Source organism: Paroedura picta, chromosome 6 (genome assembly GCF_049243985.1).
Source record: "Paroedura picta isolate Pp20150507F chromosome 6, Ppicta_v3.0, whole genome shotgun sequence".
NCBI classification, from domain to species: Eukaryota; Metazoa; Chordata; class Lepidosauria; order Squamata; family Gekkonidae; genus Paroedura; species Paroedura picta.
The window spans coordinates 122,621,563-122,635,395 of NC_135374.1; the positions used below are offsets into that span (position 1 = coordinate 122,621,563).

General features: G+C 50.1%; 1 protein-coding gene across 6 annotated transcripts in view; it reads left to right on the top strand.

Annotated features, from left to right (window-relative positions):
• Nucleotides 1–13,833, top strand: part of ENOX1 (ecto-NOX disulfide-thiol exchanger 1) — a 322,679-nt gene that overhangs the window by 177,418 nt on the left and 131,428 nt on the right. For all 6 annotated transcript variants that reach the window (XM_077344075.1, XM_077344074.1, XM_077344079.1 and 3 more), the window contains 2 exons: nt 1,732–1,938; nt 6,715–6,948. In XM_077344075.1, coding sequence (XP_077200190.1) covers nt 1,732–1,938; nt 6,715–6,948 — 441 coding nt within the window. The remainder of the gene's footprint in view (nt 1–1,731; nt 1,939–6,714; nt 6,949–13,833) is intronic.

The following is a 13,833-nucleotide window of genomic DNA, read 5'->3' on the forward strand; positions in this document are numbered from 1 at the left end:
CAGATGGCCATGGACTACAATTCTCATGAGCCACTGCCAGCGAATGCTGGCAGGGGCTCATGGGAATTGTAGTCCATCTGGAGGGCCGCAATTTGACTACCCCTGATTTAGTTGATGACTGGCGTGGCTGTCAGCTGTCACTGATGCCCAACACTCTACAGCGACATTTAAAGCTGCCGCCCCCCCCCCCCCGGTACTCCGGGGAGCTACGGGAAAAGAAATGGGAGCTGAGCTAGCTACAGCAAGTTTGGAGGAAGCAACAGGAACATCCCTTAGGACACTCATGCAGGCCTTTGAGATGGCTGTCAAAACTGCGAAGAAAGACTTTTATGCAGTTTCCGTGGCATCTAGCACCTCATGCCTAGCACAATTGCTTGGGATAATTTGCTCTTGAAGAAAGGGACCCAAAGGATACTCAATTGGCTATTAGCTGAGAGGCATTTGCGAGCCCCTTCACGGATAAAATCTTGCCACTCCACCATGACCTTCCCTCAACTGTTAATACACAAAGAGAACTGCTGGAGGCCTCTTGGCTGCCTTCAGAGGAGACTTTTGAAAGCTTGTGTTTTGAAAGCATTCGGCCATGGACCTCCCCCACCCATTTTCAAGAATTTGATTTAATGGGATAAGTTGGAGCATATTTAAGACATTAATTTTTATATATTTATGGTTTTATTGTTTTAATATAACTATGTCTGGATTTTCTGACTGTTGTTAGACTTTGTAAGAGAAAGTCTATAAGTGAGTGAATGAAAGAATCACCATTGTTAAAAATTGGAGGGTGGTGATGTTTTGTAGAAGTAATAGAAGTAATCATCACACCAGGAACTCTGGTGAGGTTAGATGTCTTGGGGACGTATGGGCCAGGTTAGCCCGTTTTTTTCCAAAAAACTTGCACCACGTCAAAATCTGTTATTGTGGCAATCTATTGAAACTCCACAGTTATTTGGGCAGAACAAACTTAGAGTCTGGCCAGGCACCTTTAAGACCAACAAAGTTTTATTCATCGTATTTTATTCAAGACTTTTTTAGCCTTAAAGGTGCCTGACTGGACTCTACATTTGTTCTGCTCCTCCAGAGTTCAGACTGCTACAGCTGCCCACTTGCAGTCACTGGGGCATAAAGCTTTATGGTAGAATCAGTTTCTACTACTAGAGTCTTTTCCCCAAATACCAGATCATTGCCCGGTGGCCTGATGATGACATCACTTCCTGCATGCTGTCAGCAACATGGCCTGGGCCGCCTTCTTTCTACTGGTGAGTCCCCATCGGGGGGGGGGGGGGCTGGCAACTGTATTAATTAGTACAGTTCTAGATGGCGAATTATCCCGTCGAGTGGCTCTGGGTGTAGAGAGACAGTGGCAGAAGCTGAGACCCCTGCGTCTGACCCAGTAAAGGTCCTGCGTGACTCACTAATTATACCACCGAATGCTACGTTTTGGGGCCTTGCTTTAACGGATAGTGCTGAGGTTTGTTTAGGCAAGAAATACAAAAGACTTGGATTCATGAAACGAACATTATCAATCTCTGAGGACCCAAATGGAGATGCCTTCTAGTCCCCCGCGGCCTGTGGGAGCCTCCCTCCAGGGTCTGAGAGGGGCTTGGCCTGACTAGTGACCTTTTGGGGGGTTCCCCCGTTGTTAACCAGAGTCCTTTGTCTTCTGTCTGAGCTTCCTTATGGGGTGTGGATGAATAGAAAGGAAGCTGAGCCAACCCTGATGCGTTCTCTTAGATCTTCCGCCACCTTCGACAAGGGAGAGGCCTCCTGGGTGCAAGACGGTTTTTGTCGGAGGATTGCCGGAAAACGCCACTGAAGAACTCATTCAGGAGGTCTTTGAGCAGTGCGGGGACATCACAGCCATTCGGAAAAGCAAGAAGAACTTTTGCCACATCCGTTTTGCAGAAGAGTTCATGGTTGATAAAGCCATTTACCTTTCTGGTACGTACCCCACCTTGGCTTGTATTTCGTGGTAGGCAAAGGAGTGAGCTCCGTGTGGGGTCGTGCTGCAGCAGAGTGCTCCGGCGATCCCTTGGGATTGATGACGGTGGGGAGTCCTGCGAAGAGTGGACGTCCCCCTCCCTCCAGGGAGCATTGGGTGTTCATTCCTGACGGGGGGGAGGCACTGCCTGCAGCTCTGGGAGTCCGCATGCATGTGCGGAGGGGGGGCCCCTTAGACTTGCGCTCCCACAAAGCCCCCCATGTGTTAGGAAAGCAGGCGAGGAGGGGGTGGGGGCTGCAGGGCAGGGGGAGCCAGACCTAGTCACAAGCCCACCAGAAAGCGGCGATGAGGCAAACAGCGCTTCTGGCTGCAGGTTTCAAAAGATCCCTCCAGACCAGGGGTAGTCAAACTGTGGCCCTGCAGATGTCCATGGACTACAATTCCCAGGAGCTCCTGGGAATTGTAGTCCATGGACATCTGGAGGGCCGCAGTTTGACCACCCCTGCTCCAGACAGACAAATAGCAACGCAGACCACGATACCCTTTCTGGGCTTGCTTTTGGTATTGGAAGGGGTTTTATGACCTGCAGATTCAAAAATGTAGCCCCCCCCCCGACAATCTGAACGGGCACTGCCCGCGCCCTTCCTCCCCGCTTCCCTCTGTGTGTCCCCCTACGGAGGAAAGAGGCTTGCTTCTGGCTAGCATTTCCCCACGACATAATCCCTCCAAGGAAGCCCTTCTTGGGAAACCACCAGCTCCACGCAGTTGGTCTCATTTGCTTTCCCTGCACGAGGCATCTCCCCTTCAGGGCTGGAAGGCCCTCAGGAGCCCACCGTGACCCTCTAATTCCTGATCTGACACCGTGATTCCCTGATTCCTGACAGTTTTCCAGCTCTGCCGTGTGCCGAGAAGAGACTTGGCTTTAATTGCATTGAATTACTGTTTTTCTAGATGATCTTTATTATGTTTTCAAACATAAAACCTTCTGAAGTGGCAATGGAAAAGCATAATTTTCCAAGGCTATAATAGAGGAGAGACATAAAAACAGAATGCATAATTTATGGCAACTACAATATTCATGACGCAGCCCTATTGTTGCCATTTACATATGGTATGTGTAGAGTAGTAAATCATGCACCTTCCCCCCCCCCTCCCAGCCCCTAAAAGTGCTGTGTTAGCACAATCCCACTCGCTTCACCGGGGTTCTTGTTATCACACCATCTGGTTCCCCTGGTCCGTCGGTTTTCACCTGTGTATTTATGAACGACCTCTTCAGTGGGCCAAGGGAAATGGCAGAGAAGGACACAGGAAGTGCCTCCCTTCTCCTCTCCCTCACATGGCTGCCATGGCTGGTCTGGGGGACATGGGGACAGCTGCTGAAGGGCTTCTCTTGATGCATAGCTGTTGGAACCCAGGACACTTGCTCACAGCCTTGTTCTGAGGCCAGCACTCAGGGCCTGGCCCTAGACCAAGCAAAGATGGCAGATAAGGGGTGGAAGAGAACGCAATTTCATAACTGCAGCTCACCCATAGACATAAACATGAAGCCGCCTTATACGTGGTCAGACCTTCGGTCCTTGAAAGTCGGTATTGTCTAATCTGACTAGGAGAAGCTGTCCGCCTCCTGGCTGGTCCTTGGCACTAGAGATGCTGCCAGGGGATCGAACCAGGGACCTTCTGCATGCAAAACAGATGCTCTTCCATGGGGCCAGAGCCCCCACCATGTTATGTATTTCTTTTTCATTTACTCCCTTCATTTTTTACCACCTTTCTCATAGAGATTTGAGGCAGGCTTCCATCCTCAGATAGAAGACACTGCTGCCAAAAATATAGTCACAGCCAATGAAATACCAGGATCAGGGTCAGAGCAGGAAAGGCAGAGAAACACGGAAACCCTTGGAAACTACCCCCATCGGGATCCACGGATCTCTCGGAATGGCAATCCACACACAGTCACAGAAGAGACGGGATCAAGGTTCCATCGCCCCAGATGCATGTAGTCTATCCAAGTGCAGTGTCCCTTGGAAACTAGCTGCCAGAACAGCTAGATGGGTTGGGGCCAGGGGAGTGCCTGGAGTTACGAACCGGGGTCCCGCCCAGCATTGCAGCGTTGCATACTTGGTGCGGTTGATCTGAGCCTAACCCAAGTTTTTAAATTAAGTAGATCCATTGGAAGATTGTAACAGCTGACTGGAATAGAGGGCCACCGGTGTTTTTTGCCACCATCTGGGGATTGATGGTTTTGATAAATGTTGCTGTATGTAATTGTAGTTTTTAAGGTTTTTATGAATTTTACGGGGTATACCGTTTTGTCATTGTAAGCCGCCTCGAGACAACTTAGTCAAGACAGGCGGGGTATAAATTGAATTATAAATAATAAATAAAATAAATAAGTGGTCAGGAAAGCATTTAGGATGGCCAAGCCCTCTGATACTTGGGGACAGTCACATCTAGCCCACCTTTCTACCCAGTGGGCACCTAAAGCAGCTGACATGTCTCTTCTATTTTATTATCACAACCACCCTGCGAGGGAGGTTAGACTGAGAGAGTGTGACTGGACATCCATGCAGCTTCCATGGCAGGAGTGGGGATTAGGACCTGGGTCTTCAATAACTAGTCTCACATGCTAACCCTTCCCCTGCCAAGGCCTGAGCGATGGTCTACAGCCGGGGCTCTGAGGATCACCTAGCACAGCCGGCCATGGGCCAGTAGGCAGGAGTAAACCAGGCAGCGAAGACCAGGGGAAGGCATACAGCAAACAATGCGATCCTGATCACACCATTCAATAACAGTCACATTGAAACTGTGTCTCACAATTCGATAAAGACAGTATAAATGTTCTCAGTAAATAGTGCATTTTGAAGGGGGTGAAGAAAAGGGAATTACCTAAAAATTTCGCAGGCAATTAACTTCCACTCCGTTCCCCTTAAAAAGTGTCCTCCTGCACAGTTTGTTTTTAATAGATCTGAAGAGGCTGGACTGAACTTCAACATATTGTTCTGCTGTATTCATTTTTGGCCCCTTCCCTGATTCACTGAGATATGGCAGGCTATTGGCAGAACTAATTGTTTTTGAAGTTTTTGACAACAGGATTTGATACGGTATGGAGACTTACTGTGTTTCCCCATGGCCCAGTCATTGGAGGCATCCTGACCCAGGCATTCCGGTTGTAGGCCATGCAGGGGCATGAGGGAGGGACACGGAAGGGAGCCACGGAGACTGTGACCCATGCACTGCCCGCCCTGTGCGCAGGAGGCCCACTGGGGGCCCTCATCACCCTGACTCCTGCCCCACTTGGATGCTCAGACCCACGAGGCTGCGATGCTCAGACCCACGAGGCTGCCCAGGCCCCCACAAGCCCCCAGAGCCTTTCCTCAGACAGGCAGGAGGGTGTGTGGCGTATGGGGGGATGTCGGATAATGGGGTCTGTAGTGCAGGCGGATCCCACAGGCCTGAAGTGGGGCAGGGGCAGCATGAACTCTCCCAGCCTTCCCTCAGGAGTGACAGGGGGACTCGCAGCCTGAGGCGGCTAAACCCTCCACCACTGCCCACAGGTAATGGGGCAGCCCAGGGCATGGGGGAAGTTTCTCTTGGGTGGCTACGGGATTGGACCACACACCTACACAGCCCCAAGCCCCCCCCCCATTTTATTAATCCCTGCCCAGATGCCCCAAGCACAAGATTGTGAATTAGTTATGCCGCAGAAGTAATGGAGAAGAGGGCAGTTTAAGAAGCTTTGACCTGGAGTCCTGGGTGCAGTTCTGGGGGCCTCACTTCAAAAAGGATGTGGACAAAATGGAGCGGGAGCAGAGGAGAGCGACAAGGAGGATTTGGGGCCTGGGGACCAAGGCCGTGTAAGAAGAGGCTGAGGGACTTGGGAAGGTTCAGCCTGGAGAAGAGGAGGTTGAGAGGGGCATATTTGCTGTCTTTAAGAATTTGAAAGGTTGTCATTTGGAGGAGGGCAGGGAGCAATTCCTGTTGGCAGCAGAGGAGAGGACCCAGTCATGACTTTAAACTACGTGTAGAACCATAATAGCTAGATATCGGGGGGGGGGGGAATTCACTGTTAAGAGTACTTCAGCAGCAGTGGAAGGGGCTGCCTAAGGAGGTGGGGAGCTCCCCCTCACTGGCCGTCTTCAAGCAGCGTCTGGACAGATCCTTCTCCTGGATGCTTGAGGCTGATCCTGCATTGAGCAGGGGGTGGGACTAGATGGCCTGCATGGCACCTTCCCACTCTAGGATTCTAGGAGTCTAGTTCAGCAGTGGAATGGGCTGCCTAAGGAGGTGGGGAGCACCCCCTCACTGGCGGTCTTCAAGCAGCGGCTGGACAGATCCTTCTCCTGGATGCTGGAGGCTGATCCTGCACTGAGCAGGGAGTGGGACTGGAGGCCTGCATAGCCCCTACCCACTCTAGGATTCTAGGAGTCTAGTTCAGTCGTGGAAGGGGCTGCCTAAGGAGGTGGGAAGCTCCCCCTCACTGGCGGTCTTTAAGCAGCGGCTGGACAGATCCTTCTCCTGGATGCTTGAGGCTGATCCTGCATTGAGCAGGGGGTGGGACTAGATGGCCTGCATGGCCCCTTCCCACTCTAGGATTCTGTGAGATCTTTCCTTGAGTTGCTTCAGGTTTCCCAGAGAAACAGAGTCTTTCGGTGTTAATGCACAGGCAGGGCAATTAAACCCGGTGGGGGGTGGGGGATTGGGTTGATTAAAGCTAATCTTTAAAAAACGAATGTGGGGGCAGGACCTGTTGCTGCATCTGCCCTTGTTGTTTCCAGGCTACCGCATGAGGTTGGGATCCAGCACCGACAAAAAGGACTCCGGCCGCCTCCATGTGGATTTTGCACGGGCCCGCGATGATTTTTATGAGTGGGAATGCCGGCAGCGGATGTTGGCCCGGGAGGAACGTCACCGACGCAAAATGGAAGAGGACCGAATGAGGCCTCCGTCTCCTCCCGCCATAATGCATCATTCTGAACACGAAGCCATGTTGCTAGCGGAAAAACTGAAAGGTAAGACCACGTGGCCCTCTGCTGAGGATGGGAGGACATGGGCAGACCCCTAGCGGGGGCGGGGGAGAAGGGATCTTTCATGCTGGTGTTCCATAAAGGGATCTGCTGACAAGTCTCTGTCCAGCCACTGTTTGAAGACCGCCCATGAGGGGCAGCTCACCACCTCCTTAGGCAGCCCATCCCACTGCTCAGCCAAGCTCTGGGAAAAGAAAAGCCAAGCACATTGCTCCTCTTCTCCCTCCTCTCTCAATTCTCCTGATATTCTATCCTTAGTGGGATAGCAGAGTGCAGGCAGAGAAGCCCAGCTGATAGCAGCAGAGAACTGGCCTTTGTTCTCCATCTCCTAACTTCTAACTAGGTGCCATCCAGGTAGGGAGCTTGGGGGACAGTTCCTGATCAGCACATTTCAGGCTGCTCATTGGGAGCTGAAGAGGCCGGGCTCAGAATAGAGGGATGCCACATGTTCGGCTGGTGATCATGCTCAGCACAAAGCTTAAGACATCCCTCACTTCCAGGGCCATAACCCCAGGCACACCTTGCAGGGGCTGCACCCTCCGTGCGCTGCTTGAGGGGAAGCCGAGCTGCTACATGCCTGGGTCAGCCGGATACAAGGAGCGGGCAGATGGCTTCTGGATGTTCTGGACCTTCCTGTCACCCTCCACAAAGCCAACCAATGTGGCGAGAGGAAAGGGAAGGCCATTGTCAGCCATTTTTAGACTCCTTCTGGTAAAGAAAAGCAGCAAATAAAACCAATTCTTCTAATTCTTCTCTCAGCTGTTTCTCCGTCTTTCCTCCCTGCAGCAAGGGCTGCCTTCTCCTATACCCCCGGTCAAGTAGTCTTGAGCAGGACTGTTTGATTGGTTGATGGTTTCCATGTGGATAATGTGGTCAGGAAATTCTATGATTGTCTGGCAGCCAGAAGTTTTAGCTCTTTAGCTCTTCAATGCTCAGCTTTGGGGTTGGTGTATCCTACTGCAGAATATGGTGCTTCAGTGGGGCTCAACAGCTCCCATAGCCACCAACTTGATGTCCAACTCAGTACCACAACGAGAACCATCAGCAGCTATAGTAAACCCTCTCTGCCCTATTGATTATCCAAGTTGTGCCATATCTTTCCCACACCTCTCCAAAACTCAACCCCTCCAAGACGGAGGTCCTGTGGCTGGGAGGCAGAGGGCAGGACCAGGCAGTGCGCCTACCCACCCTGGCAGGAGCGCAACTTACCATCGCGCCCCAGGCCAGGAATCTGGGGGTGACCATCGATGCCTCCCTGACTATGGAGGCTCAGGTCAAGAGACTAGCAGGTCAGGCATTTTTCTATCTTCACCGGGCCCGACTACTAGCGCCCTACCTGTCCCCTGACCACTTGGCTACAGTGATCCATGCAACAGTCACCTCCAGAATAGATTTCTGTAACTCGCTCTACGCCGGCCTACCCTTGTCTCTGATCCAGAAACTCCAGCTAGTGCAAAACGCAGCTGCTCGGGTCCTCACTGGTACACCTTGGAGGGCCCATATCCAGCCTGCGCTGAGGCAGCTGCAATTGCCAATTGCTGCCCGGATCAGGTTCAAGGTTCTGATTTTGACCTTTAAGGCTATATGCGGGTTGGGACCCACATACGTGAGGGACCGCCTACCGCCCTATATCCCCCGCAGGGCTCTACGCTCGGCGGGGGAGAATCTCCTGGTCATTCCTGGCCCTAGAGAAGCGCGCCTGGCCTCGACCAGGGCCTTTTCGGTCCTGGCCCCTACCTGGTGGAATGAGCTCCCAGGAGAGCTGCGGGCCCTGCAAGACTTACCAGCTTTCCGCAGGGCCTGCAAGACGGAGCTCTTCCGCCAGGTTTTTGGTTGAGGCCATGGTCAGCGAATGAGTGCCAGCATTCCACCCCCCCCGGAACTAGTAAGTTAGATCTCCTCCCCACCCTCCCTGCCGCTCTGATAGCAGGGGGTAGGAATAATGAGAGCTTCCGCCATGTTGGGATTGTTTTAAAGTCTTTTAATGGGTATTTTAATGGGGATAGGACTATTGTGACCCGCCACGAGCCTATGGGGAGTGGCGGGAAATAAATCTAATTAATAATAATAATAATAACAACAACAACAAAGACAAGATGCTCCTCTTTGTGATTATGGGGAAAACACAGATAACAGAGAGTTGCCCATTCACCAGACTAAGGTCCTGGTACCCAGCCATACTGGACTTACTACTGACCAACAGATTGGGGTGAAGGATGTGAGGATCCTGGGGGGGAGTGACCATGTCCTCCTAGAAAAAGGACGTGTTCAAGAAATGGAGGGAAGGACAGGCCCCTAAAGAAGAGTATCTGCAGGTTACCTGGCACTGCAGGTCAGCCATCAGAGAGGCCAAAGCTGAGAGTGAGCTGAGACTGGCCAGGGAAGCCCTCTGTAACAAGAAAAGCTTCTTCAGATATGTGAGGAGCAAATGTAACGGAAATGATGTAATAGAAGAAGATCATAGTGTTTAGTCTGTGGGTTCAGTAAACACAAACTCCAACGATCTTTCAAAACAAACAGTTCTTGATTACTCCAACACCAACGCCCAACACCCGAACACTGAACACTTTAACTCATGGGACATATATACAACTCAGGCAGCCCACCAAGGAACTTGATTGGCCCTTAATGGGGCCATGGGTTGTTCCATTGTTAATGTCTCAGAGCGACAGAAGTTGGGTGGTACAATGTCCTGTTGCACAGAATGTCAACATACATAACGTATGGAATCATAGCGTTGGAAAGATCCTCCAGGGTCATGTTGGAAGAGGCCTCCAGGAAACTCACAACTCCCTGCTCACTCACAGTGACCCCAGTTCCATTCCCAGATGATGCCCCCCAACCCCCCTCCCCCCAGAATTCCTGGTCAGCCTGGCCTTGAAGAAATTTGCCTCCCAATCCCAAAGTGGTGAACAGGATTTTTCTGGGCATGAGCCAGGCACGGACAAAATGCCTTTTGCTTACCTCGTCTCCCTACGTTTGCAGAATCAGTGTTCTTGTCAGATAGCTACCTAGCCTCTGTTTTAAAACTTCCAAAGAAGGAGAACCCACCACCTCTCGAGGAAGCCTGTTCAACTGAGGAATTACTCTGTCAGGAATTTCCTCCAGATGTTTAGCTGAAAATTCTTTTGAATTAACCTATTGGTTCTGGTCTGACCAGAAAACAATTTTATTCCCACCTCTGTGTGACAGCTGTTCAAGTATTTGAAGATGGTTATCATATCACCTCTTAGCCGTCCTCTCTCCAGGCTAAACAAACCAGACTCCCTCAACCTTTCCACATGACTTGGTCTCCAAACCCTTCACTATCTTCATTGCCCTCTGCAGAACATGCTTCAGTTTGTCTCCATCCTTCAATTGTGTTGCCCAAAACTGGACACAGTACTCTATGTGAGGTCCAACCAGAGCAGAGTAAAGCAGTACCAACACCTTGTACCACCTGAAAGTTATGCTTCTTTTGATACAGCCCAAAATCCCATTTGCCTCTTTAGTGACGGAATCATGTTCAGTGTATGGTCTACTAAACCCCTAGATCCTTTTTGCACATACTACTGCCAAGACAAATGTCCCTCATCCTATAATGATGCCTATGATTTTGCCTACCTAAATGCAGAAATTTACATTTATCACTATTGAAATACATTTTAGCCCAGTTTTCCAGCCTGTCAAGATCATCCTGAACCCTGATTCTGTTTTCTGGTGTGTTTGCCACCCCTCCCAGTTTAGTGTCATCTGCAAATTTAATACTCACCCTCTCTGTTCCTTCATCCAAATTGTTTATAAATACGTTGAACAAAGCAGGGCCCAGGACAGACCCCTGAGGCTCTCCACTTGTCACTTCACTCCAAGAGGATGTTGAATCATTTACAAGCACCCTTTGTTAACCACTTATTGATCTCCCTAACAGTAATGGGATTCATACCACATATTACCAATTTGTCAACAAGAATATTATGTAGAATCTTTTCAACAGCTTTAGTGAAATTGAGAAAAATTATGTCCACAGCATTCCTGTGATCCAGTGAAGTAGTAACTTTCTCAAAAAAAGAGATAAGGTTAGTCTGACATGACTTGTTCTTGAGAAGCCCATGCTGACTCTTAGTAATCACAGCTAGCTGCTCAAGGACTGACTGCTTGATAATTCCAAAATTTTGCTCGCTGTAGATAGGTTCATAGGCGTGACAGGTGACAGTGGATGAGCGAGAGGGTTGTGAGTGTCCTGCATAATGCAGGGCGTTGGACTAGATGACCCAGGAGGGACCTGCCAACTCAGTTATTCTATGATTCTATTGTAGATGTCAAGCTGATGAGGTTGGTAGTTACCCGGATCCTCCTTGAAGATGGGGACAATATTTGCCCACCTTCAATGTTCAGGCACTTTACCTGTTCAGAAATTGCATCTGCAACTTCTTTTAGTACCCATGGATGCAATTCATCTGGCCCAGAGGACTTGTTTCCATTTAAAGAAATTAGGTGTTTAGGGACTGCCATGATTCTGTGCTGCGATTCCCATCCCTCTTTACATGGCTCCTGGATTCTGCCATGCTGAGCACAATTTCTCTAGTCAAAGACGACTTTGAAGTAGGAATTGAAAACTGGACAGAAAAGCCACTGGAGATGCAGTTGGACCTTATGCCTTGAGACACAAATTATGGTGAGGCGGGAGTGGCAGGCACCTCTCAGGGAGGAAACAAGGTGCTAGAGACTTGGTGGTCGCTCCTATCACGGCTGCAGTCCTACAATGAATAAATGCTCATCCGTCATGGCAAGAGATAGTGGCAGGGAGCAGCAGGCTGGCAAGGAGATAAATTACGGGGTGAGGAAGTCAGGAGGCCTTCTTGTGGCTAGACACAAAATTTTTAAAAAGAAAGGAAATAAGGAAAATGGGGAGGGGGAGGAGGGGGGACGCAATCCATCATTCCCTCAGTGTGCCCACACCCACCCACTGAGGATCTATACTTTCAGCTTTCACATTTTTCCTGCTGGTAGAAAGAAATAGTGGCTGATTTGTGTTCAGTGGTACATGTGACTCTCCCTCCCTCCTTCCTTCCTTTATTTCTCCCTCCCTTCATATCTCTCTATATATTTCTTGCTTGCTTGCTTGCTTGCTTCTGGGGGAGGGATAATCTTTTGCCGAGGGACGTTGCCGCCACCAGAGCCCCTGCTCCACTTGCTTTCCTGCCAGCGCCCCTGACTTCCTGCCGCCTGCTGGGGGGCACTGCCAGCAGCAGCTGCACAGTGCCATGCTGAGGGGGAGGCCCAGCCATGGCAGCCGCTGGAGAGCACCAAAGGTGAGCCGGTGGCAGAGTGGCAGGGCAGCCCCTGAAGCAGCAGCTGGGGAGGAGGACGAGGAGGAGCCGCGGCCGGTACCAACTGATCCAACTGATCCACAGGCCGGGACCGGTCTTTGGACCGGGGTTTGGGGACCACTGAGTTAAAGAGAGCTATGTTTTGGACCGTGCAAAGAAAAAGTCTAAGAACATCAGAAGAGCCCTGCTGGATCAGACCCATCTAGTCCAGCGTATTGTCTAACATGATGGCCAACCAGTTCCTCTGGATAGCCCACAACAGGCCATAGAGGCTAGGGTTGCCTCCCCACTCCCATGTGTCATACTATAATTATCCAAGGGAAAAGTAGATTATGACCACAACTTTTTAAAAAATCAAGAAAAGTTCGGAATGCAACATTCAGCTTAGATGTGAGATGTCCCGTTTGTTGTCTCTAATCCACTGAGCAGGAAGTATCATTGTGGGTAGGTGACGTGACAAACCTCTGCCTGAGACCCTGGAGAGCCCTCTTATGCATCCTGTGGGATGACAGGGGCTGCTGTTCCAGTTGAGGTAGCCCAGAACGGCCAGCTGTCCATCTCTCCCACTGCAGGTGGCTTTGCTCACCTCACCTCAGCAGTTGCAGCACAGCAGAGTTAACTGTTGGTTGCCACAGATCTTTTCCCCTCAATAGAAAAGAAACAAAATCCCTTTTGAACAGAGCAATATGCAGCCCAAATACTGTTCAACTACTTTATTGCAGCTATGTGCAGAAATGAAGATCTTAAGGCAGCATTTCAAATTTTTACTACATCTTCCTCAGTCAAGATGATGAATGCTCCACTAGTTCCTCAACCAAGAGGACCCACCTACCCCCAACCCCCAGCAAATTCTAACACGTCTTACCTTAGTGCTAATTGTTTGCAGTAGAAGATTACAATAACCTCACCAGTTTCCAAGAACAATGTAGCAACATAATGAGTTGGCCACTTCTGATCTAATTGGAAGAAGTGGAGGTTTTATTCTGGCGTTCTTTAGAGGCCAATCTGAAAAAGAGCAGCGAGAGCATATCAGAGGCTCACTGACAAAGAAGTCTCCTAGCCAGATTTGTTACACAAGTTATTCTGGACATCTGCCAAGTCATCTTCAAGGTCTTCCAAACTATTAAGGTCATTTGACTTGGGGAGCAATGGGATATTTAATATTTGAACCTACAATTTGGCCATAGTTCATGTTGTTGTTTTTGTCAACCCTTCAATCGAGTCTGGCTCTTGGCGATTCCATGGCTCAGCTGTCGTCAAAATCTCCAATCCTGCACCACCACCCTCAGCCGTAAAATGCTCTGGCCGGTTTTGATCATGTCTAACTGCCGTGTTATTTATCAGCCTGGTTTCCTTTTTCCACTGACCAGTCCTAGCATAATTACTTTCTCCATTGAGTTGAATCACCAAAGTAAGTGAGCCAGAGTTTCGTGATAATGCCTACCAGTGATAGGGTTAGGGTAGGGTTAGGGTTAGAGAGCCAGTTTGGTGTAGTGGTTAGGAGTGCAGACTTCTAATCTGGCATGCCAGGTTCGATTATGCGCTCCCCCATATGCAACCA